Source organism: Lates calcarifer, linkage group LG16_LG22, assembly GCF_001640805.2.
Source record: "Lates calcarifer isolate ASB-BC8 linkage group LG16_LG22, TLL_Latcal_v3, whole genome shotgun sequence".
Taxonomy (NCBI): Eukaryota; Metazoa; Chordata; class Actinopteri; family Centropomidae; genus Lates; species Lates calcarifer.
The window spans coordinates 13,895,090-13,919,685 of record NC_066848.1 but is presented as its reverse complement, the minus strand read 5'-3'; the positions used below and the strand labels follow the sequence as shown (position 1 = coordinate 13,919,685).

Genomic DNA, 24,596 nt, shown 5'->3' with positions numbered 1-24,596 from the left:
CACTGGGAGTTAGGAGAGCTTCGGTGTGAATGTATTCCTTTGTCAAGTTAAAGCACAGATGTGCCGTGACAGGCCAGATAGTTGGGGAAATAAGTAGAAACCAGATACAGAGAGAGTAGAGGCCAAGTGATCGCAGACGTTTTGGTTCAGTGATCAAGTACTGAGTACTGTTATACATAAGGAATGCTCAGTTTTGTGAAAGTTTTGTGCTAAATTTATTTGTGTATTGTTGGTTGTAATAGTCTGAATAAAAAGGACAAGAAGACAGAATACAGTATAAAGAGACTCAGACAGAAAAAGAAGTCTTATAACATTATATCCACTGAGAAATTAAACCTAATGGGCTCTATGTAATGATTTTAAGGGAAACAGCCCAGGACCTGTTTCAGTCTTGAAAGTTCTATTCAGGGTCAGTGACGTAATACTCAAACTGATAATAAAAACTAAGACCCAGTACATGTGTTGTTGTATGTGGGAGAAACTCAAACACAGGGATAACACAGCAGTGGTTAGCACTATTGACCTATTACTGAGGCAGCAGTGCTAACCACTGAGCTGACATGCTGCTACATGAGCAAACCATTCAGCCAACCGCCAGTCAAGCACTTAACTGGTCTCAATTTAAAGCTACAATTGGCAGTAAACCACTAAAGCTATAATGATAACAGATAGTTGCTCAGTTATGATTGGCTGAACCATATTCAAGGCTGTGGTGCACCTCTCTATATCCCAATAAACACATACCTGTCACTCTATATTGCAATGCTGTGGTTCCATAGTTTTGTAAATGTATGTAGTGCCTAACAATGACTTCTTTTGTTCAACCATCACTATAAAGCACAGCTTTGCATGGCTTATTGCTTAAAAATGAGGAGTCGGGTCAATTTGTGTGCTGCAGCAGTGAGTATACCTCTCACTCAACAGTAAGCAGTCGAGTCAGTCTCAGTATTATAGTGTTATTCTGTGGTGGTAAGTAAATCCCAATGACTTGCTAATCCACCAAAATATGCCTCTTTTCTACTAATCTTGCCTCTGTGAGAAAAATAACTTCAGTCTCCATGGAACAAAAACTCTTTCTTAGTGAGCTTAACTCTGAACATGAACTCTCTGAATTCCAAGAACAGTATATTCTCCATGAGAGCACTGGATGACCTGGCATTTAAGCCAGAGATAAATGATGAATGATACATCATGTACAGTGCGAACTCTCCCACTCAGCTGTTGATTATGTTTGTTCCACCAGCCACATTGGAAAGTACTGCTTCAGTGGAGCAGCGTCTGCCCACAATGCTGCTTTTATCCCTCAGATTGTTCAAATCTGGACTCTGACATGTCACATTATATAATTCAATAAAATCAGTGTATAATTATGTAACTGAATGTTACAGCTAGAGATTGTTAACTAAACTGAACTTTGATCCCCCTAAGCTCAGAGAAAGAAGAGCTGCCAGATGATTTGAGCAGTAGTAAAAGTTATTGTTTGCAGTTTGCATCCTAGACACACCTTACTGACCTTCTGGATATTGTTTGCTACCTTATATTATTACTGAAAGTAAAAACTCACTGAAATTACATTTGATTGGGGCTATAGCGTGGCCTTACAAGAGGTTAAATGTGTTTGGTAGCAGGGCAACACACCTTCTCTTCCATTCGAGATGGATCCATTTCAACTGGCAGATCAGACAGACCTCACCATGTTTGGTGGTCATGTCCGAGTAAGTGTGAGGACAAAGAGCTGCGAGAACTAAGCTGGCAGATATTGCTGCCCATCCCAACCAGTGCCCATGAGAGACAAACAATGGTTAGCTGAGCTGAACTAAACTGAACTGAAGAGGCAACACTCACTGGTGGTTTGTTTGGGTCCACCTGTGGTTCATCCCTCAAGTGTGCAGCCTCCAGGATGTGCTTCACTGCGTCCATCCGGAACCCATCCACTCCCTTTCCCAGCCAGAAATGAATAATATCCTGAAATAAAACCAATAAAGTAATTTTAAAAATACTGTGTGTCTACAATATAATTCTGAGAATGTGGACTAGGCTCTTCAGTTTTTCAATCATTTCAACAAGCCTTTCATTCAGCTATAACATAGGACTATTGAGTTTGAACATGCACAATATACACAGAAGAACAGTTTGCCATTCCTTCCATTGCATTTTGTGTAGCATCAGTGAAAAAGATACAAGGGTTAACAGGCACAAGTTAATGTGTAAACAATTATAGCCATCACACATTGCTGAGACAGATTCCACGTGATTTTGGATACCTCAACAATTGTGGCACGGATGAGGACAACAGTAACAAAGATTTTAGAACGAGATACATGTGACTCACTGAAAAACAGACGCTTTCAGAAATGAGTCAGTAGCAGAGGTAATGTATGATAAGCATGTGAGAAAGAGCAGCGTGCTGTCACATAATCTTACAATCATCTCTTGGCGGACATGTGGGTTTCTGAAGTTCAGGTCTGGTTGCTCCTTGAGGAACTGGTGCAGGTAGCATTGTCCTCTAACTTCATCGTAAGTCCATGATGAGTTCCCAAACACACTCACCTGAGAGACAGGAGGAGGCAAACAGAGGATTAGGAAGTGTAGATATTAAGAGGACTGTATTATTAAGTGAAAACTTTTTCAGCTTCCCTCCAAACAAATCACCCGTTTGTGAATTCCAGTATATCACACCTTCACAGTTTAGTACATTCAGCGAAAACACACCTAAAGACTAAAACAGACAGCAGGTGGAGAGGAAGAACTCATCAACGAATACCAACCCAGTTATTCGGTCTCGGTGTGGTTGCATTGCAGTCGGTCCAGACATAGTAATCCTCATAGTGAGGATCTCTCAACCGACTCAAGTTAAACCAGCGATGTCGGTCACTGGTGTGGTTGGGAATGAAATCCATGATCAGCTTCAAACCTGGTTGAAACAGCGAAAGACCATTATGGGTCAAAGACATTCATTAAGCCATCCAGCCAACCCTGTTACCCTCCCTTCCATCAAGAAAAAGATGAATAATGGTCCACCACTGCTTCTCCCACCACCCACCTCCAGAGGTTTACACACACAGGCAAACTGGAGGTACTCACCTTTGTTGTGCATTTCAGCCAGGAGGTCTTCAAAGTCCTGCATGGTTCCAAAGAGGGGGTCAATGGCACGGAAGTCTTCCACATCATAGCCAAAGTCTTTCATGGGAGAGCGGTAGAAAGGACTGATCCAAACTGACTTGATGTTGAGGTACTGGAAGTGATCCAGCTGTTCCTGAATTCCTACCAGACCAGAGAAGACATCACAATGATGAATGCTAGATACTGAAGTACACAGCCCCCCCCCCCCAATCTTCATAGACTAATGAGAGAAAAGCTGGTGGAGTTAATATGTATTTGGATCGATATAGTGCTAGAAATCCTGAAAGTGAAAATCATAAAGTTTAGTTGTTTACCATCATACTAGAAGACATAACTATCATTCCACTTTCAAAACAGATTATGTCAGCACTAAGGTTCCCATTAAAATGCAACTTTTTTTTCTACAAACCAGTAGGCATACAGTAGGTGTGCAAATGGTATTTTCTTTGAATTAGAAAATATCCTTAAAATGATGCTGCAAACCAACTTTTAAGTTCCTTTGGAAGTCAGTTGTCTAAATGTTCTGCCTTTTCTTTGAAGTCAAGGTACATCCAATCAGTATGCCTTTTTTTTTTTTTTTTTTACCAGTAACTCAATAAAATATTGGTGCCAATAATATGTCTAAAATGGAATCCTTTATAATGAGTTTATAACTAACACTTAATGGTTAAATAAGGTAAATAATTCACTCATGTTTTATTGAAGGTCAGTGATAAGAGCAACTTTTAGGTTGACAGGTTGTGAAAAATCCCTGTGGGTGTTTTTTGTCCTTTCTATTAAATAAATGTATGTTGGTCTTACACAGTCTGATAAGCCATCAAGTCTTAATTTATAAATGTTAATATATTGTCGATAAAATGGATTTTGGTCCAGATACAGGTATTTCCAGAAAGCAAGTGGTTTACCTAATGAAAGAAAAAAACTGCACTGCTGGAGGAGGATTTTTCACAACATGGCAACCCAAAAATCATTCTCAATAGATAATATAATTGAGAACATTAACGACTTATTATTTATTAATTTAATCTCGTGTTCCAGTCTGAGCAGGTCTATTCACCCACATAACAATCTGTCTGTGTACCTGCATGAGTAAAGTAGGTCACCGAAATTATTAAAATCTTGATCTTAAGAGCTTCAGTGATGCCCAGATGCTGGTACTGTACTGCACTGAATCTTACCTTTGAGGTCTCCGACCCCATCACCGTCCGAGTCTTTAAAGGACCTGGGGTAGATCTGGTACACCGGGGAGCTCTGCCACCAGCTCAGGCACCGCGGAGACAGTGCGATCACCGCGATGGTGAGAGCCACCAGGGCCAGGGTGCAGGCCACCGTCAGCCAGAACAGGATCTCTCGGGGCACCCGGTACCGGGCCTGAGAGGAGTACAGCAGCAACACTTCCTTGGGCATCCCAGCGTACGGCCTGAGCTGTGTGTACTCCTCGGCCGCTTCCGAGTCCAGCTTCACCGAGGTGGAGTCCCGCTTCTCCCCGGGGTGGTCGCCGATGGTTTCAGCCGCTGACCCGTCACCGTCCACATCCCGGTAGCCCGGGTTTCTGGTGCACTCCCCGAGCTCCAGACTACCGCTGTGTTTTTTTAAACTCATCTGATTCAGACTTCTTTTTTTTTTTTTTTAAGAAAACCTGAAAAACAAACCGTGTTGGTTCAGCTCTTCTTCACAAAGACAGAGAGACTCACCGAGTCTGCATTAAGTAAACTACCTGCTCTGAGAGGGTCACAGTACACACACACTCCTCTCTCCTATCTCTCTCTCTCTCTCTCTCTCTCTCACACACACACACACACAGAGAGAGAGAGAGAGAGAGCAGTGCCACCTGTGGAATGTGGGAAAGTGGAGAGTTGGATGGGAATGGTTAAGGGATTACCTTTTCTTGTTGCAGTGTAGACTGAAACCAGTGTGGTGGGAGAAGTATTCATACCCTTCACTTACTTAAGTGCCTTTTTCTGATAAGGTACCCTTTATATAGGTTTTATAAACTGCAATTAATGGCTTTTTTCATGGTCAATTAATTATTTCAGCTACTAATTCTTTATAGATCAGCTATAGGCCATTAAGACCATTTATTAACTTATACACCATTAGACTAACTGTTGATATGCATACAGTGTATGTATGTAAGTGTAAAATAGTACACATGTAGAAAGAACAATACAGTAAATGTTAAATATTTATTGTAAGAGCTGTTTTTATAATTATGGCTATTAAGTAATAATGCAGTTATAAATGTAAAGTACTTAGGGTTTCAGGCTTTCTAGGGAGTTTGATCTACTGAACATAAAGAATATGTATGAAGTAAAAAATATACAGTCACAGATACTGCAAAGCTGAACTGTTGCAATCGATTGTGCCATGACTACCGGTGAGAGACTGTGCAAGTTCAGAAATTCACATAGTTGTGACTTTGGAAGATACCAGGCTGTCCTGAAACAACTTGCAATCACTCACATAATTTTCTTTCATTCAAAAGCACAGGCCTTGTTCACAGACTCCTGCTTTCTTTGCAGTGTTACACTGTGACTTATTCTTGTGTAAACGGCCCTCTTCCTTGTACTGGCACAAAACAATATACTGCGGAACATGTTGCACAGCACACAGAGCACAAACTGTCTCAGGATAAGAAAAAATGATTTAAAAAAGTATGACTTTTCTATTATGTTGTACTGAAGAGAGGATGACACAAGCAAGAATGAAAAGATACAAACTGATATTTGAAGTTGGTGGTGAAAAAAAGCATAGCAGTTTAAAACATTTAAACTTAAATCCATCTTTTATTGACGTTTATGTTCACTGTATGGTCTGTAACATCACAATAGCATACTGGGAAATTAGTACAGGAAGAAAGGATGGTGAATGCCCTGGGTGTCTCATAAACCTCACCTTCTTTTAGTCTTCTCAAAGGTCAAAGGTGAAGGTGAGCGTAACATACATCACTCTCAATCGCACACCAGCTTATCGTTACCTCATTCTGACTAGAAAATACAGCATGTTTATAGGGAGCAAAAAAGCACTGGAATAAATAAAAACAAGTATGGAATTCATCATAGCCATCATACATCTTGTCACTACAGTATGCATATAAAGAGTGACCAGAGACGAGGGTGCGAGGGTTGACCGCCACCTTAAACAGCTCACATGAGGAATGTCATGTCTGCCTTAGACCATTTTGCCATTTTTTTGTAGCCCACTCCCAAATTCTCGCCTCCCCTCTGGCATTCTCTTGGTCACATCGACCTGGCCAGCCCGCAATAACTAACAGGTACAGGAGAAAATATGCTTTTGTAAAACTCCCTTTACTTAACATATCCTGAAATCAATGGCAACAAGTCAGGGGTCAAACCATTCCGGCATCACCAAACCTGCAAAAGTCTCCTTCGGGAAAAAAAAGTGGGAAAGTCCTCCCATGTGAGTCTTGATCATTACTCTGGAATATAATACCAAGTTTGTTTGTTTGTTTTTGTTTTTGTTTTTGTTTTTTTCAAAAAAAAAAAAAAAGAAGGGAGCCAAGAGAGCTTGTTCTATCATTAAATGACTGATGAGGAGAGAATGTGATGCTGCAGTGCTGCTTGTATTCAGTCCATGCAGTGGAATCAGTGTGAATAATGAAGAATTACATTCAGAAAAAATAAATGTTTCTCCCTCCTTCCCTCCCTTAATTCCTCTCCTAGCCCAGTGTCTGATATATAGCTTAAACATAAACTTAACTGAGGGTTGTGTTCAGTGTGGTAAAACCGAGGTTAAAGTCAGGAAACATGAGCCCATGATGGGAATAATTTAATCTGGAGATCGACCAACTGAATTTCAGTTCAATTAAAAGAAAAAATATCCTGCTATATGTTCCGCTTTTCTCTAGTTTGTACTTTCACCGTCACCTTTCTTCTCTAACATTGTGTTCCACCACACTGAACACACCCATGTTATCCCCCACCCGCCCAATACATCTCCCACTCACACACAAAATACACTCCTCCCTCAATCACAAAAACATGCACAACTATACAGATCCCACCCCTCCCCCTCCCTCCACCACAAACAAAGAAAAAAAAATTCAATCATCCCATTAAAACAACTCAACTGCAAAAAGAACTACACATTCAAGTACCTATTTGTCATATGGCACCAAGAGCAAGTGTACCAGAAGAACATTAACCAGCCAGCAAACTCTTTTTAGGCCTATTGTCTTTCAATACTGCCACTTCAGAAAGCATAATGAATTTGCCATTGAATGGTTGAAAAAGAGTGTATATTACAGTGTGTGTGTGTGTGTGTGTGTGTGTGTGTGTGTGTGTATATATATATATATATATATATAAAAACTGAAAAGTTTTTTTTTTCTCTGACAAATATTTGCTTCTGAGGTTTCAAACATTGTTTTTTAGTGCTTGGGTTGAGAGAAATGAAAGAGACTCCTGGTCAATCCAGAGAATCAAAACCAGGGCTTTACCAGCAACTGCCCTGTGCCTTTGAGGCAAAGTCTCTGAAGGTAATGGTGGGAAAAAAAAAAAAAAAAAAAAATTTAAGGAGGGCAATTTCAGTGTCAGTGTGAATGCAGCTCTGGGTGCAGGGCCTATTCTCATCTGTCCTACAGTCTCCCTCCTTTACTTCATACAGTGAAACACCAAAAAAAAAAAAATTCGACTTCTCTCTCTCCCATTCTGCCGTACAAGACAGATTTCATGCTCCCCTTGTCGTTCTTCGTCCATCTGTAATAGGACCACAGCCACAGTACTCTGAAAAGTCATATATGTATATGTGTGTGTGTGTGTGTGTGTGTGTGTGTGTGTATACACACACATACATATCAAAAAACATTTTAAGAAAACTAAATAAAAAAAGATAAATGATGGAATTTCTTCCAATCAAAACAAAAAAGGCATTATTTGTTTTTGTTTTTTTTTCAACACAGGATATTTGAGAGCTAGAAAAGGCAAGTTGTAGCACAAGCAGGAGAGAGAAAGAGGGGGGAAGAAGAAGGTGAGGCTGGAATCCCTTTACCCCAAACCCTGTCTTTGGAACACTGCTATGTGAGAACACTGTGTGCAACTTGGACTTTTTTTTTTTTTTTTTTAATGCTTTAGCTTGTCTACAGACACACAAACGTACACACGTGCACGTAGGCACACACATAGGTCTCTCTCTCTCTCTCTCACACACACACACACACACACACACACATATTAGGCCACAATGAATACCATGGCTGGGAATTAAGATGAAACAAACAAATCAAAATATATATCTATATATATTTTTTATATATATATATGAATTTAATATATAATTTCTATCTTTCTATCTTCTATCTTAAACAACAGCAGGCTCAAAAGCTTACGATTCTGGCCATTTCTGCCAATGCAAATGACGGCCAAGTCTCTTCTGTCATATGAAGAGACAGATAAAGCGTAAGAGAGGGGTGGGGGTGAGGAATCAACTGTTTGATAGCATCCTTTTAAAGAGACAAGAGGAGAGAAAGTGAGCGAGGACGTGCAAGAAGAGTCATCACGCTTGAGTTTAAACTGTTGCCATGTAATTCCAAATCTGCAGCCAGGCGCACCAGCCCACGTCCTGCTTTAGTTTTGGACACGGCACGGAGGAGGAGGCCAAACTGAAATTTGTTGCCAGACAGACTCGGCTTCTCGATCTCCTCATGCAGCCTCAGGCAACGGAGTTCTCTTGGCGCTGAAGTTAGCGGCTTTAACCCAGAGGTCGTTGGGATAGTGAGGACGTTGGGAGTTTTAAAACCCAGGAGTTCTATGAGGCTTTCTCCAGCAGCCAGATGCACGGGGCTGGTGAAGCGTTGGGGCCCCTCTGGGTGCTAGTAATGCAGACCAAAGCTTGCCTGAACTGGACAGTGTAGCTTAAGGTGTTTGGGAATCACAGGCTTGTGTGGTCAACTGGCTACCAGTCAGGTGCAAGTAAAGTTAAACACTTCAAACAAATAATGCCAAAAAAAATGCAGCCGACAAACCACTAAAGTCTAACCAGTGTCTTACAAATATCCATGAGTGGCTGGTTTGGTCATGGCTGGCTGTTGTGAGGTCCTCCCTTCTCTCTCAGTTCTGAGCAAGGCACCATAGAGCCCCAAAGCCTTCAGAGCAGGGCTGCTCCTGTGTTTCCGTCAATCCACAACAAAAACAACCACTACAAAGAAAGCAAGAAAAATGAGGGGCAAGAGAAACTGTGCTTGTTTGCCTCTCCTGTGACGTATATATAGCATATGCAGTTCTCATTTCAGACCATCAATGCCGTTGTTCTTCTTTTTCTCCCCATTTTGTTCTATAAAAAGAACCAACCAACTGCTTTTACAGTCCTCCATGTTAGGTGTGTTGTGTGTTGTGTGTTTTTAAAAAAAGGATATCTGCTTCGATTGATCTCTCAAGTGTGGGGAAAAAATTAAAATAACGAAAAAAGAAAATCCCAGAGGAAATTAAAAGGTGACTACGGATGTGATCTTGTGTGGAAAAGTGGTCCTGTGTTTTTTTTTTGTTGTTGTTGTTGTTTTTGTTTTTTTTTCCTTTTTGGATCAGGCAGTTGTGCTGGACAGCTACCAGTGGTACTCCAACTCAGCTCCGCTCTGTATGAGGAAAGATCACAAGAGAAGGGGAAGAGACGATGAGAAGAGAAACAAGTGGAACATGGCGGGAAAAAGAGATGGGGGGAAGGAGGAATAGGAGAAAATGAGGAAAACAGGACGAAAGAGGGAGAATGGGGTGACAGAGTGGGGAAGGGGGAGGGAGGGGGAAGAGAGGGCAAACTGTTATTAAATGTAGAAACACTTAACAGTAACATTCAATGATTTTGCTCCCCAATCTGGACTTCAAAGCCAGATTTTCCTATGATCAACACAACAGAAAATGTATAAAATAAAGTGGGGAAAAAAAAACAGTTACAATAGCAGAGTAAGCTGGGGCAGACTTTCAACCTCAGCATGTAGGTTCTTTCTGCAACAATACGCCAACACAACAATTCCAAGACCTTTCGTCTTATTGCAGGGAGGAGACACAGAAACGGAGACTGTTATATGCTTGCGTGCAGTTGTGGAAAGACTTGAGACAGCGTTGCATGCGTGTAGGACCGGTGCATGCGTGTTTGTGTGGGCGTGAGAGAGGGACTGACAGGACCAGAGACATCGACCATTCATCCTCATCGAACCTGGACAGTAATGTCTTCACACGGACGCCCACGTACATATACACACACACGTACGCGCGCGCACACGCCTTAAACTCTAAATGGAGCTCCACATGCTAGAGAGTAGACCAGAGCAGGGGAGTGGAGACTGATGAAGGAGTGACAGGGGGGGATATGCGTAACAGGTCGCCAGTTACATGCCTGTAAGAATGTGTGCAAGTGTGTGTGTGTGTGTGGCTGTATGTATGTGTGTAGATGAGGGGTTGGAAGAAAGGGGGGGAGGGGTGTAACAGTTATATATGTGATCACTTACCAAATGAAACAGGAGGGCTGCGTTAATCAGAGGGTGAACACACAGTTAGACAAATCGATACATCCCTTATCAATGTGTGTGAGTGTGTTTTTGATGTGTTTTGGTTCACCATTGGATAAGTATATTTTGATTATTATTTTAGTTTCCTCCCCCCGCTTTAACAGATGAAGCTTTGGGGTTTTTTAAGTTAAAGGTGCCATCAGTAATTATTTTCTAGCTTTATCAACAGGGTTTTGTTGTTTCTTGTTACTTTTTCCACCACTGTCGCTCATTAATCATGCTACTACCACCATAGTAGCTCACTCTCCATTTTAATTTCATTCACATTGTCCACATTTTGGATCAGGTCTAACTATCCTCAGATTGATTATAGATTGGGTCTGACTGTCCACGGGTCCCATTATTGAGAAGGATATTTTAAAAGACTAATACTACAATGAAGCTAGCACTGGCTACAAGAGATGGTGATTTTTAATAATATTGCTAATTATATTGCCCTTTCAGTTTATACAGGAATAAAATAAATACTATTTGTTGGTGAGATGAGCTGCATTTTACTGATAACACCTTTAACTGAAGAAAAATAATGTGTCGTTAATTTCTATGTAATTATTAAACTTATAGTCCTCACTAGTTTAAAACAAAAAAACCTACAAATGCTAGCCAATCTTTAAATGACAGCATTCCTTAAACGTTATGATTACAATTAAAATCTATTTAAAGCCACTATAGAATTTGGAAATTTATGATGTTAGCACCCCCAGATGGTGAGGTTAAAAAAAGACACTGAACACTGCTATCCTGCCCCCTTCCCACAGGGATTAGACTAGCATCACCAACAGAACCACATTTTCTACAAACAAAAGCTCCGTCACAATAATTTGAGAGATGCTATGATCACATAGTGGCTTTAAGCAGAGTAGATAATATCCTTTTAACTTGTGTGTGAATGTGCATAAGACAAAAAAAAAATCATAGCAACACTACGTCCTAACAGACAAGCCAAGACAACACTGAGGTGAAAATCACTTCACCTCAAACATAAGCTACCAAACAGGGAAGATCTCTCTCTTGCTCTCTCTCTCTCTCTCTCTCACACACACACACACACACACACACACACACACACACACACACACACACAAGATGAAGCAGCAAACAGGATCTTATAATTTGCAGTGCAATGCTAACAATTCTTAAGACTGTCACAGTGGCATCTCAGGGTGCCGTTACCTCACAGACAAATCTGATCCATAATTTAAAATCACATTCACACACACAACCACCCATCCACTGCAACAACAGAAACTAACAGGTCCACGCAAGTGTCATCGAATCCCTGACACAACTGCTGGAGTGTGACACCAACATTTGCTCAGTACTGACTCCTTGGTGTCACAGCTTCTCAAATAATGGCCATAGCTTAAATATTCACCTCAAATAAATAGAGAACTTGGCCTTGATTTGAGACAGGATACATGGCTGCATGCAACAGAGGTACAACAGCTAACTTCACTATTAACAAATACAAGCTGCACATTAGTGTCTCTGGAATATACTGAGCCATACCACTTTGCAGGTGGTATGGCTGCAAGTAATTAAACTGGCAAACAGCTGACTACAACCACTGTCCTCAAGGAAGAGGCAAACGCCAAATTTTTCAGAGCCACTTTTCAAGCATACACAATGTGAGTGCTGATTTTTTTTCAGTGGAGTAGTCCTTTTCCCGGAATCTGTAGTACCTTTGTTGGTACAGATTTAGTCTCGACTACTGCTTTATCTACAGGGTGCATGCATGGGTGTGCGTAAGCCTGCGTGCATCCAAGTCTGCACCTTGTATTTCCAATATTTGCAGCATCTCACTTCCAGCAGGAAAAGTCTGTTTACAATTTAATAAACCATAGACTCATCCTCAAAGAAACGGTTCACTGTTCTAGTACCAGTGGCAGATACTTGTGTTTGGGATTGTACGTCTTGGTTTGGGATTGTCTAATAAACGCAGACTGATACAGAAAGGATAGCATTGTGTTCGTACAGAGAAAACACAGAGAAGGGAAGGCAAATAAATAAACTAACAATAGAAAGTGTCCCACTTTCAGCAAGTAAATTTGAAGGGAATGCTTTCACCTGTAGAAACCAGATTTTCTAAAAGAACAAAAAATTCTCAGGCTCACTAGAGAGACTTTTAACAGATCTGTGTTGTCATGCAAGCATAACCCATCATGAGGGTTGACAGGAAGGTGTGCATCATGCAGTGTTTAACATAATGGGAGGGTGTGGTGGGCTCAAAGCCATCACTGAAGTCAGTTTCAAAACTTCATCTGCTATGGTTTTGAGTGTATAATAAATAAATAGAGTTTACACACATTTACGAGCCTGGATCACCAGACAGGATGAATCAACACAAGAGCTTTTCAGAGACCACTGAAACTCATGTTGAAACTCAGCTGATATCTCTGAGTTATGTGGTCTCAAGGGTTTAGCATAAGCTTAGTGTCTGAGTATTTCATAAAGGGTCAAAGAAGGACAAAGCTCATTCATTCATCACATAAAATACTGACACTCACCCCATCTTCCTCCCTGTATGGGTTCAAACGGTTGTATACTGCTTCAATAACACTGCGTCTGCGGGAAGAATACGGATAAAATGTGATTAGGTCTGTCAAGCTGTTAAATTCAAACCATCCATCAAAGTAACAAAGAGGGTGCATGTGGAAAAACAGGGTAGTGTGAGGTATTTGTTTTACATTATTAATAGATTTTAACATCGGCTCTGGCCAGTTGATAGCTTTCTGAAGCCACTGCTCAGCAGAGATATGTGAGGTTTGCCTATGTTTACATTCTACTTGCACTTTCATATTTTCATTCCAGATGTTTACGACTCCTGTGTTGAAATAACACAGGAGTTTCCCTTTGAGGGCAGTTGTCCTTACTTGCTAGCAAGTCCTCCCCCTGGTGGCAGAGGGGGCATGCCGCTGTCAGTGGACAGGTTCCTCATCACCGTTACCAGGTCTGGAAACCCTTCCTCCCCCGGCCGAGACAGCATCTCTAAAGCAACACCAGACATGTTGTTACACAAGTCAGTATTAACGGAGCCAGTGATAGCCAAGAACAGCTGGGGAATGATAGGAGAGGGAGAACAGAGTAGAAACAGAACAGAGGAGAGGAGGGAGACCAAAAATGTGACAAATGAAGGAGAAAGGAAGTGGAGATGGAAAGCGTACAAGTGAATTTGTGGACATGAGAGTGTGTGTATGAGACAGAGAGAGAGAGGGAGAGAGATGGTGACAGAAAAGAGGCCTGCAACTGAGATGAGAGTGGCACAAAGCCAGGTCAATGTTCAGCCAGAGCATTCCTCTCCCTCTTTCTCTTCTTCTCTCCTTTTGTTCCCTCTTTCTTTCTGTCTTCCAATATTAAACAGTACCTGAAGCCAAACATCTACTCCACTTCACCCCCCCAAAAAAAACTTTTGCATAACTGTATTTTACCTTGAAATGTGAAAAGATTTTAAGCCACTTTGGAGTACCTATCAATCCATTCAGCATACATGAATTTGCAGCATTATACTCGTTACAACAACTACCAATTTCTTTTACCATCTGCATTACATAGTCTTAAAGAGGATATTACAATCTATCTTCCAAATAAAAGACCCAGGCTTCTCTTCTGTAGATCTAGAGAAAGGTGGTGCCGTGTTGGCAAAAACAAAATGAGTGCAAGGATTAATTTTACCGATTTCAGAGTTTAAGAGTACATCTGTTGTTTAGACAAAGTCTGAAACAGCTGACCAGCAGAAAGGGGAAGCAAGCTGACACAACCAGCAAACACTACAAAAGCTGTGCTGTGTTTATCAGAGGGTCTCATGCATCTTGACACAAAGAAATTGGATGAAATGAAAAAGAAAAGGGTAGAAAAGATGAGAGGAGAGCAGGGACTCCATCCAAACAAGACGGGGAATGTTTGAGCGAGGGGAGGGGAGAGAAAGCTGCGTTCGGGGAGGGAAAGGGAGGAGAGGAGCAAAATGGGGAATAAAGAGGGAAGATGCTTGCTGAAATGGAAAAGGAGGTCATGATGGTGTCATTCTTCTGCTGTGAGCCGGAGCTAACTTGGCTGGAGGTTAGACAATAGAGAGTGGCAGGGTCAGTCAGTGGAGAAAACACACATACAGATATGATACACAGTTTCAGCTGGAGAGAAATCCTGCGTCTCAAAGAAAAACCTTTGCAGGACGAAAGATATAGAACTGCTTTTCCTGCAAGTGCACCTTTTAAAACTGCACTATTAATGATGGTAATTGGGGTTTATGGGTATTTCCTTGAGGTTATAAATAAAGTGCCCATAAACCCTACAGCTGTTACACAAGCATACAAAGTTTACCACGACACTGACTCATACAGTATGTTCCAGTCAGTGCATTTTTTTTCCATGTACCTACTTAAGTTAAATGACCGAACATTCGTTTAAATTTTTTTCTATATTCAACAACCTCATTCTGTATACAGTAAACCACTTTCTCCATCCATCCATTCTCACCTTCCACTCGAGACTCCAGATATTTGTTGAGCTCAGCGTCTTTCCTCACAGCTTCCTCTGACACTTTGGGAGCGCTGGGCAAACACACTAACACAACACTCATGTTATCCCGACTCCCCTAAGATGGATGGGAGGAGAGAGAGGAGAGAGCAGGTAAGAGAGGGGAGTTATTGTTTAGTGTGGAGAGAAACAGTGAAGTTGATTTCCTAGGCCCAGGTAATGGAAAAGTATGTACTGCAGCTCACAGCTGAGAAGCTGAGGCAGTGCCGATACAGACAGCTCAATTTCAAGGATATAAATATGATAACTTCATATACAATGCTGTTTTTCCCCATCTGAACACTGAACACTTTTTCTATTTAAATCCTTTGTGATCTACTGAATTCAGTTGTTGTTGATTAATGAGGAAACCTGTATTTTACAGCCATCTTTCAAGCCTACAAAAGGTGAGTAGTTGACATTTAGTAGTGTGCCAGATTTAATCTCTATAAGCCATCACCGAACAGAAGCTATCAGAGCAAAACATGCAGAGGTCAAAACAAATGCATACACACCTTGTGCAGGCAGGTATCCACCACTTCATTGCAGACTCTTTCCAGGTCATCAGACACCTCAAGCCTTGATTTCACAAAGTCGCACAGCTCCTCATTGGACATGACATCCCAAATGCCATCACATGCCAGGATCACGAACTGATCCTGTTCCGGGGCCCGAACCATTTCAAACACCTCTGGTTCAGGGCTGACCAGCTGCTCTGTGGGGCCCTTCCCATCCACACACTTGTAATCGTAGTCCCCCAAGGCTCTCGAAACAGCCAGTGACCCATTAACCCTCTGAATCATCACTGAGCCGCCAGCGTTCTGGATGCGCTCTCTCTCACGTGGGTTGCAAGGCTTGTGATCGAGTGTGGAGAAGCACACGTGCGAGTTGCGGTACAGAACGGCTCGAGAGTCGCCACAGTTAATGAAGAAGAAATGATCAGGTGACAGGAGGATTCCCACAGCTGTGGAGCCACTACGGTCCATGCCATTTCGAAGGTCAGAGAAGCTGCGCATGTGCTCATCAATCCTCAGGAAGCCTGTCCGGATCCCGGCTTTCACGGCCTCCACCGTAGGAGGAACTGGTGCTGGAGGCTCACTGGTGGAACTATCTGAACAGCCTGGGAGCCTTGTGTTCCCCTGGTCCCTAAGCTAGCACTGATTATGTGTTCCAGAAGATGCTTAGAGCAATAGTTGGCAACCCTTGAGCCAGCGTGACCATCGTACACAGCAAAAAACGACCAGTCACTCATACCAGGAGCAGGAAGTCCCAACACAGCTGTATGAGCATCCTCCATCTCTACCCGCCAGCCCTGCATGGAGCTCAGCCCATAGCGCAGGCCATTGCCCTCACCATGGGAGTTGTGCTTCTCTGTCTTGGGTTTGTCCAGGAACGCACCCATGGCTCTGTCCTTGAGAGACCCACTGCTACCTGTGGGAGAGAAAAAAAGAGACAGACACCAGACAAAAACAAAAACCAGACAATGAATTAAATTTAGTTCAGTCTCTGCAGGCTTGCACTATATTGACAATACTAGAATTTTGACTTTGACAACAATACAGAGTTAACCCTCAAGATAAGTCTTCTCTCACCGATTTCATTTTGACAATAACAGATCCAAAGCTTTGCCCAATTCCATACTGTAAACACTAAATACTAATCTGTAGTATTTTGACAGTTTGTTAGGAAACTACTATCTCAAGTAATATATAATCTCTGCCAATTACTGTCTTAATTTAAGGGTTCTGTATTTCCACTGAATGCTACATTGTGTGATATTTGTCCTTTCTCTCAGTGACAAAGGTGACACTAACAACGTTAATTATGGCTTCATTCAATTTACATGTACCTGTGCCAGGGACCTGGAATTGCACATACTGGCTCAACTGTGTACCTTGCTGGCAAACCTAACCTGAACATGAAATCCATCCTTTCCAATCTAACTGGGACAGGGGACATGATGTTTAGCCTTTAGCCGGTTTACATCGGTTCAATTACTAAATAAAAATATTTTTCATAATGTAGTGAGAATACATAAAAATATCAAAAATATTAAAAACATATTTATATATTTCAAAAATATATAATAACTTGTGTGTATAATACCTATATCCCCTCTGCATATATTCTCCCAAACTGCATACACCATACTGGAACAACATTCTACCCACTGAGCTGTGTGGTCAACAAAGTCGACTGAACTTAGTTGAAATACGATCTTCAAAAGTCCACCAGCTTTATGAGTCAGATACAGTACTGCATAGCTATAGAGCTGCTCAGGTTTCATTTTCAGGTTGTTGAATCGGGCTGTGAACATAAATTAAGCTTCCACTCAAAACTGTAGTGATTATGCCTTCTCTGCCAATAGACACAGATTACAGATCTCAACTAAATCTTTAAGTGTGAACCCTGCAAATGTCCCACAGAGACATCTGGAGGTTGTGTGTATTTCTTTTACTGTTTACTTAATAGGCCTAAAGGAATAATTCAACCAAACAGTGATCATTGCTCATCATATCCAGAAATAGCACAGCCACTTTGGTTTATGCTTAAAGAGACTGAGGAGCAAGCTTAAAAGCTTCTTTGGCCAGCCAGAACCAGCTACTAAGAGCATTAACAAACTCCACGGAGTAGTAGAGACAATGTGTTATCCGTCCATAACTGCACCTGCATTAGCTAAATGAACAGCAGCATCAGGCTGCTTGATAGCAGAGAGAAATTCTGTATCCAGCCTATTTTAATTGCTTATGTAATGTGAGAACACTCTTATTGTCACACTACTTAATGGCCTCTTAGCCTCAGAAACTGCACTGTTAACATGTACCGTTTGTTTGAAAATATCAATATATCCTACTTACAAATAAGTTGTAGGCAAAGGTTCAAGGTTCTGGTCTCTTAATGTACATGTGGTTGAGGCTTAAGGTTATATCTTTTAAAATGCAACAACTGTTCTTTGACCATGATTTACAGTCAAAGAAAAAAGCCTTGTTTAGATTATTTCAACAAAAAAACTACTAGCAAATGATGTGGAAATGTCAGTCAAATAAGATGAACAGTCATCTACATAGGCGCCATCTGAGTCATCTGTCTTACATCTGGCGGAGCACATAATCTTCAATCTTAACTAACACCACCATGACAGCTTGCAATTCACTCACATTTCACATGCATAACTGCAACCAGAATGGTCTTCAAACTTTTGTGCGCAAGTACATTGCTGGTCTGTGAGCACTACAAATTTTGCTTGTGAGAGAACAGCAGTGCTGTGGCTTAACGGATCCAGTGTGAGAGGTTTGAGGCCCTTCCTGTTGTGTTGCTGATTTCGCTGCACAGCTGGCGTAGACAAGGTAAGACTCAAGTCCCAAATTTATGACTTGACACTTGATGACGATTTTAAATAAAGTAACTGGGACATAACTCAGACTTGCAGAAAGCTGGCAGGACAGGACTTGACCTTTACCAAATTTACCTATATAATATGGATTTCAACTTAAGCCTCAGATATTACGTGTGGAAAACACAAAGCTTTTTCCTCCAGTAATGTTTGGAGTTGACACATTATTGGCTCACATTAGTGTGTGATGCACACAAACCAAGCCTGTGACAACAGACTAGGTAACACAGTTGTGCACAAGAACAAGGTATTCAAGGCTGCAGGTCAGATGTAGCGGTTTCATACAGGTATTGCAATCATAACCTTACCCAGACATTACCCAGAGGAGCTGCATGTGGCAACACAAATGTCCGAATCAGTTGGATGGGACATTAAACAAACTTTACCCTGCCAGCTCTCTAGAACAAAAGTATTGTAATGGCCAATTGAGTTGATGCATGAATGGAGTAGGTTGTTGTCCAGAGAATTCACAGAGATTGAATGGATGTGTTGATGATGTTTCTCTTCTGCTTCTTGCATGCTCTACTTCGTAAACAGATCAAATCTGAGTATTTCCAAAAGATGAGAATGCATCTCACATGGACATTCTCCAACTGTGAGCTATATGTGTAAAACTAAGAGTTCATGTGAGAAAACAACATATGTGACAAAAATACAGCATTTAGCCATACCAAATGCTAACCACACAAGATAGTTCTCTTTTTTTTTATCATATCAATCTACACTAAATGCATGTCAAACATAAATATTTTACCCAAAGATTACAGAAAAAACCCAAAAGACTATTATTATATATATATATAATTATATATAACTATTTTTAATTTAAAGGTATCCACTCACTCTAATGTCAGTTAAAACATCAGTTAAATTTTTACAAGTCAAATCAAATGATCAAGACTGAAAGCAACTGACCTAATAAAGTGGTGACACACACACCACGCTTGATAGTCTGATGTTTGACTGGGTACGAAAACAGCTTTAACCAACTTATTTATTAAGATATCAATTACAAAACTGAACAAAATATGACCATCAACACAAAGTAGCACAAAGTCAGCAGGACAGAATCATGATCACACAGGTTCAGTATTTTCTGTTTACATTTAGAAATAGTAATTTGTGTAACTTTCAGTCTCCCAATTCATTAAACTGAGATCCAACAGGTGTGTTTGATTTTGCATAACAGACACACTCACACAGGCACACTTGGCCACTCATCACATATCAAAGGGCTGTGAAGCATCACTAGTCCAAACCACTTGAATTATTACCTTGACAACAAATGCATTCACACAGGCATTCGACTTATTATTGAGCAGATATCAAAGCCATGTGCACAATCACCAAACCAAATCATCTGCTCTTCCACCTGCGCAGTGACCAAGGCAAGGGTCCTGCTATTTTGAGGATCATAAAAAGTCCTCCACAACACACACAGCTACACTATGTACCATACCCCAGTGGTGTTGCATAAAAATAAATAAATATAAATATAAATACCAGCGTACATAACTTAATGGTGATGTAAGCACAGAAAACGTCAGGGAGTGATGTCACCCAGAGAGTCTGAGGTCTCTATGGTTACACAGCTTGGAGTGGCAGCTGAGTGGCTGCCATGGCAACAAAAGCAGTGAGATGTTGGTGGTTGCAGCATGCAACAAGAGGACTGCACAGCCATGCCAATGTGTGTGTGTGTGTGTGTGTGTGTGTGTGTGTGTGGCCATTTATGGTGTGCACATGGGGTTACGTTAGGTCTCAATAAGAGGTGGCAAAACTGGCCTTGATTTGATTTACTCATTCAAACGATACAACTGCTCACACATATTACATGGCACACCTGGCAAGATGAAGTGAATGGGTGATGCTCTTTGAGAGTCAGAGTTGAAAGCTGGTTAACACAAGGGCCCAGAACACCCACAGGTCTCAGACTTCAGACAGCTTTAACAGGCTAACTCAATTTAACAGTCAGCTGCTGATGGGATACACGCAAGGCCAAATTAGCCTGTCAAACACAGACCATGGACTACAAGCAGCAGCAACCTACTACTCTCTGTCCTGACCCTTGTTTGGTAAGATGAAGTGTACAATATGTGACATAAAAGCCTACATCTATATTTCATGGGATCGTTTGTACTGTATTTGGTGAGAAAATGATAGGTAACAGGTGTGTTTGTGGATGAATTAATATAATAAGATCACAATACAATGACTCAACATGACACCTTGTGAGAAATGTAGCATGGCAGGGTAGAAGAAGCCTGTTGTCAGAGCACTTCAGACAGAGTTGCTGCTGAGTGAAATTCTCAGTAATCAACACATCAATGATTTACATGTGGTTACCAAAAGAAAAAAAACACTGACAGAAAGAGATGTCAGCAACAGATAGGGTCATCCTAAAAGTGTACCTGGGTACAGCAGTCGATTTGAAGTAATGAGCTCAGCTGACATTAAATGTAACTTGTACACTTTATGAAGAACAATCTTTTGACTAAATAATCCACTGTGTATGCCAGGTGTCAGTACTAGTGTTGCCTGAATGTCTGGTCAGAATTATTAAACCCAATGTAGTGGATTCAAATAATCCCGTAATGTAACATAATAAATAGTGGAAAACCAATGGTTACTGACCACCTGGATAAAAGGAATGACTGTAGTGTGTCCAAATATTGTTTTTCTGATCTGACATGCTGCATCACCCATTACTAAGAATACCCTGTACAGTGAGCAATAGTGAATAAGTGAATACGTTTTGTGAGTAGACTACTGTATGTTGTTTGACTGATTTATCAGTAGTCAGCTGACAATGAGACAAGCTTTTTGCAGCTTCCTCAGTGATAGAAATTAGTGTAGTCACATAAATACAATGTGATTCAGCTCGACTTTGCAGTTTTAATTTTTAGTTAAAAAGTCAAGACTGACCATATGGGGTGAATCTTAAAATGATCAATTTTTACCTAACTTTTACCTTCGTTTATATTGCCATTTAGGCAGAGGATCATCTTTCCACTGATAAAAAGTCCATTGGCCACATTCACATTTGGAGTAAAAAACGAAAAGATCTGGAACAACTGGTGTAATGCGCTATTCTCAGTTATGATAAAGACTGTAGTTAAAATGGAATTAGTTTTACTTCACTGAGGCTCCCTGACTTTTTGGCAAATTAGAGAGGTGGAACAAACAGGCAGGGGGATATCTCAGATCCCCCTCTTTGATGACTCATCACTGAAGCCGCATCAGAAGCAGTCAATTTCCTGGAGCAAGTGCTCTTTGAATAGACGGCTTCAGTCATCTTCAGTGCAGTGGCGTCAGGGCCGTTACTTGACCAGACTGGAGTCTATCAGACTATAGCTAAAGAAGAGGTAAATGTGTCATGCTATACTGGACTGTGAGTATGTGTACTTGTGTATACCTGCTCTCTCCATCCAGAAACCTGGCCTGCCTTCAAGGCCTAAAAGTTGAGAAACTGTGAGATGTGGTGCGGAGAGAGGCAGAGGGATGAATCATGTATTATTGCATGGGTTCAGCATTTACCATGTCCTAAATGATTAAAAAGCAATCTCTATTTCTGTAAGACATACTGTATTATCACATGCAATGTGTTTTCATGTTGACACAGAAAATAAAACGTATCCAGATGGTCCAATGAAACTCAAATCTATATAGCCATAATTACTGTATTTTATAGCCTTAAAGCAGTCCAGATGTTAATATCTAGCCGAAATCATTGATAGAGTCACAGTCAAGATGTGTGCTTCTCTTAAACACAAATGTCTTTATGTAAGTGAATATCTCTTTGGTAGGAGAATGGTGAGCATAACATGAATGTGACAAAGGAAATGTGATAAAAGGCTAAAAGTTCAATTAAATTACACAATTACACCTCAGTATCAGGGACAATTATGCATACCCCAGATTTCATGTACTGGTATCATTTTGGACATCAGTATGAACAAGGAGAGTTTATGCTGGGTAATTAAAAAAAAAAAAAAACAGTGTTATCAGAAAATTCATCTACAGCTCTGTCTTTCCTTGTTCAGACACATACGCACAGTTAATCCATCTCACCCTCTTGGCACTTAAATATATTTCTGACTTATTTTGAGCTTGCCAGTTAACACCTTATCTGAGCGTGCATCTGTGTGTGTGTGAAGTCATTCAGTCAACAGACACGACCAAAAGTGTATAGATAAGTGCCTTTGGACAGGCCAATAAACTCGCTGCAGTCACTGGCTAAAACAGCATGGCTAGTGGAGGATTTCACATCAAGGTGCCAACACAAACATGCCACTGATGATGCTGCCATTTCTGGAACACCCCGTCACACAAACACACAGCAAAACACACAGCCACATACACACAGACAACCCAATAAAACTACCCACAACAAGGCAATAAAACAAGTTAAGCACTTGTTTTCCACTGGGAGAGAATGGGAGTACAAAACATGGAGGAGCTTTAATTTCTAATAATTCATATAATTCATATCAGACTGTGACTGGTACATTATTGGAAAATGATGGACTATGAATGGAATATGAATTAGGCTTACAGGTTGGCCATAAAACACACTGTTCTCCTGCCCCTTCTGGTAAAACTGTATTCTTAGCAGATACCAAAATAAAAAATGTGAAACCAGCTCAACATGTGAGTGGCACCTGTTGCAAATATTCATGTGATATTTAAAAAACTTACTAAATGTCAATCACTTTCGGTGTGGCTAAAATTGATACGTGTCATTACTGGCAATAAGCATTAAATCATAACCTTAATTCATAAAATGAAAACATGAAACGTATTCAGATATAATCTGAAAAGTGCAAATATGGAAAACCACATAAACAGACTTATGGACATTGATTCATCAACGGTTGCTATGCAATTCTCTAATTAAGTCAATCAATTAATTATAAACTGGCAGACTGATGCTCGCGATAAATCTAAGGATAGCAAAGGTAAAAGGTAAAATACAAGGTAACAACTAACGCCATTCACTTAACAAAATGGGACCCCTGCGTGTTAATAACTGGCGCAACATCAGCAGGATCGATAATATCATGATCATCACCATCAACACCTAGACACACACTAATATACTTTTGTCTTTGTGATCCATGTTTAGTGTTAACTAGTTCAGACTCAGCTGTCCATGACTGATAAATGAGGCCACCTATCTTGGTAGCTAACCAGCTAGCGAAGTTGTCAGTTGTCAAAGTGTTGTCTACACGTTAGCAGGTGATTAGCTTATATTAGTATGATATATTTACAGAAAACTTTGTTTAATCGCAGTCCCAGACGTCACTTACTATGTAGGATAGGAAGTACCTCTGTCAGTCCTTCTTCTCGTGGCTTAAGGGTCAGGTATGTTAAAGTGCCCAGGCTTGTTGTGATAGGCTTAGCTCTCGTTAACGTTAGCCACTTTCGTTTCTCGGCCCCTGCTCAGTCAGCTAGCTGTGATTAAGCTAGCCAGCATTTCACACGATCAGTTCTCCTTTCAGCATGTCTCTGCATCGGAATAAGGCTTTAATATACATGTTTGGCACTGTAAACCCGGGGAGCACCAAATGAGTAACCGTCACGTAAGCTGCCGGCTGAAACAAAAAAGGCTCGTTTTGAACGCCTAGCTAATTTCTGCTAAAGCTAAATGTATGAGGCAAATGACGTTCTTTTTCAACATCCAGTTTGGGGGCGAGGCTGGCCTTTCGCTCTCTTCTGTGATTGGACAAACTCCAATTCGAAGCCGAGATATGATTGGTCCAATAAAGTGTCAGTCAGACCTCTCCTCTGACTGACTGTAAACAGTAAAATCAAGAGGTTTGAATGCTGATGTGTGTGTGTGTGTGTGTGTGTGTGTGTGTGTGTGTGTGTGCAGAAATACATTAATAAGCCAATAAGATAATCAATGATCTCTGAAACAAGAGCAAAAACAAATACATAGTTAAAGATTATAAAGAAGATATTTATTTCATTTGTTGGAAAGCTGGAGCAAACAATAACCTTTTTAATTACTGATTTAAATGACAGTTTTAGCAAACCTCAGGTATCTTA

General features: G+C 40.8%; 2 protein-coding genes across 2 annotated transcripts in view; both read right to left on the bottom strand.

Moving 5' to 3' along the window:
- The window catches only part of LOC108896222 (neutral and basic amino acid transport protein rBAT), a 35,718-nt gene extending 29,976 nt beyond the window's left edge, over positions 1–5,742 (bottom strand). Inside the window, 4 exon segments of the mRNA XM_051076920.1 lie at positions 2,425–2,550; positions 2,769–2,914; positions 3,085–3,264; positions 4,302–5,742. Of these exon segments, the coding sequence (XP_050932877.1) occupies positions 2,425–2,550; positions 2,769–2,914; positions 3,085–3,264; positions 4,302–4,725 (876 nt within the window). The 5' untranslated portion in view covers positions 4,726–5,742.
- Positions 5,743–5,889: 147 nt separating this feature from the next.
- ppm1ba (protein phosphatase, Mg2+/Mn2+ dependent, 1Ba) lies at positions 5,890–24,256 on the bottom strand. The gene is given in 7 exon segments (XM_018697034.2): positions 5,890–9,712; positions 13,150–13,207; positions 13,516–13,630; positions 15,116–15,233; positions 15,670–16,266; positions 16,269–16,585; positions 23,855–24,256. Coding segments are annotated over 6 exon segments (1,206 nt in total). The 5' UTR covers positions 16,557–16,585; positions 23,855–24,256; the 3' UTR covers positions 5,890–9,682.
- Between the last annotated feature and the right edge of the window lie 340 nt (positions 24,257–24,596).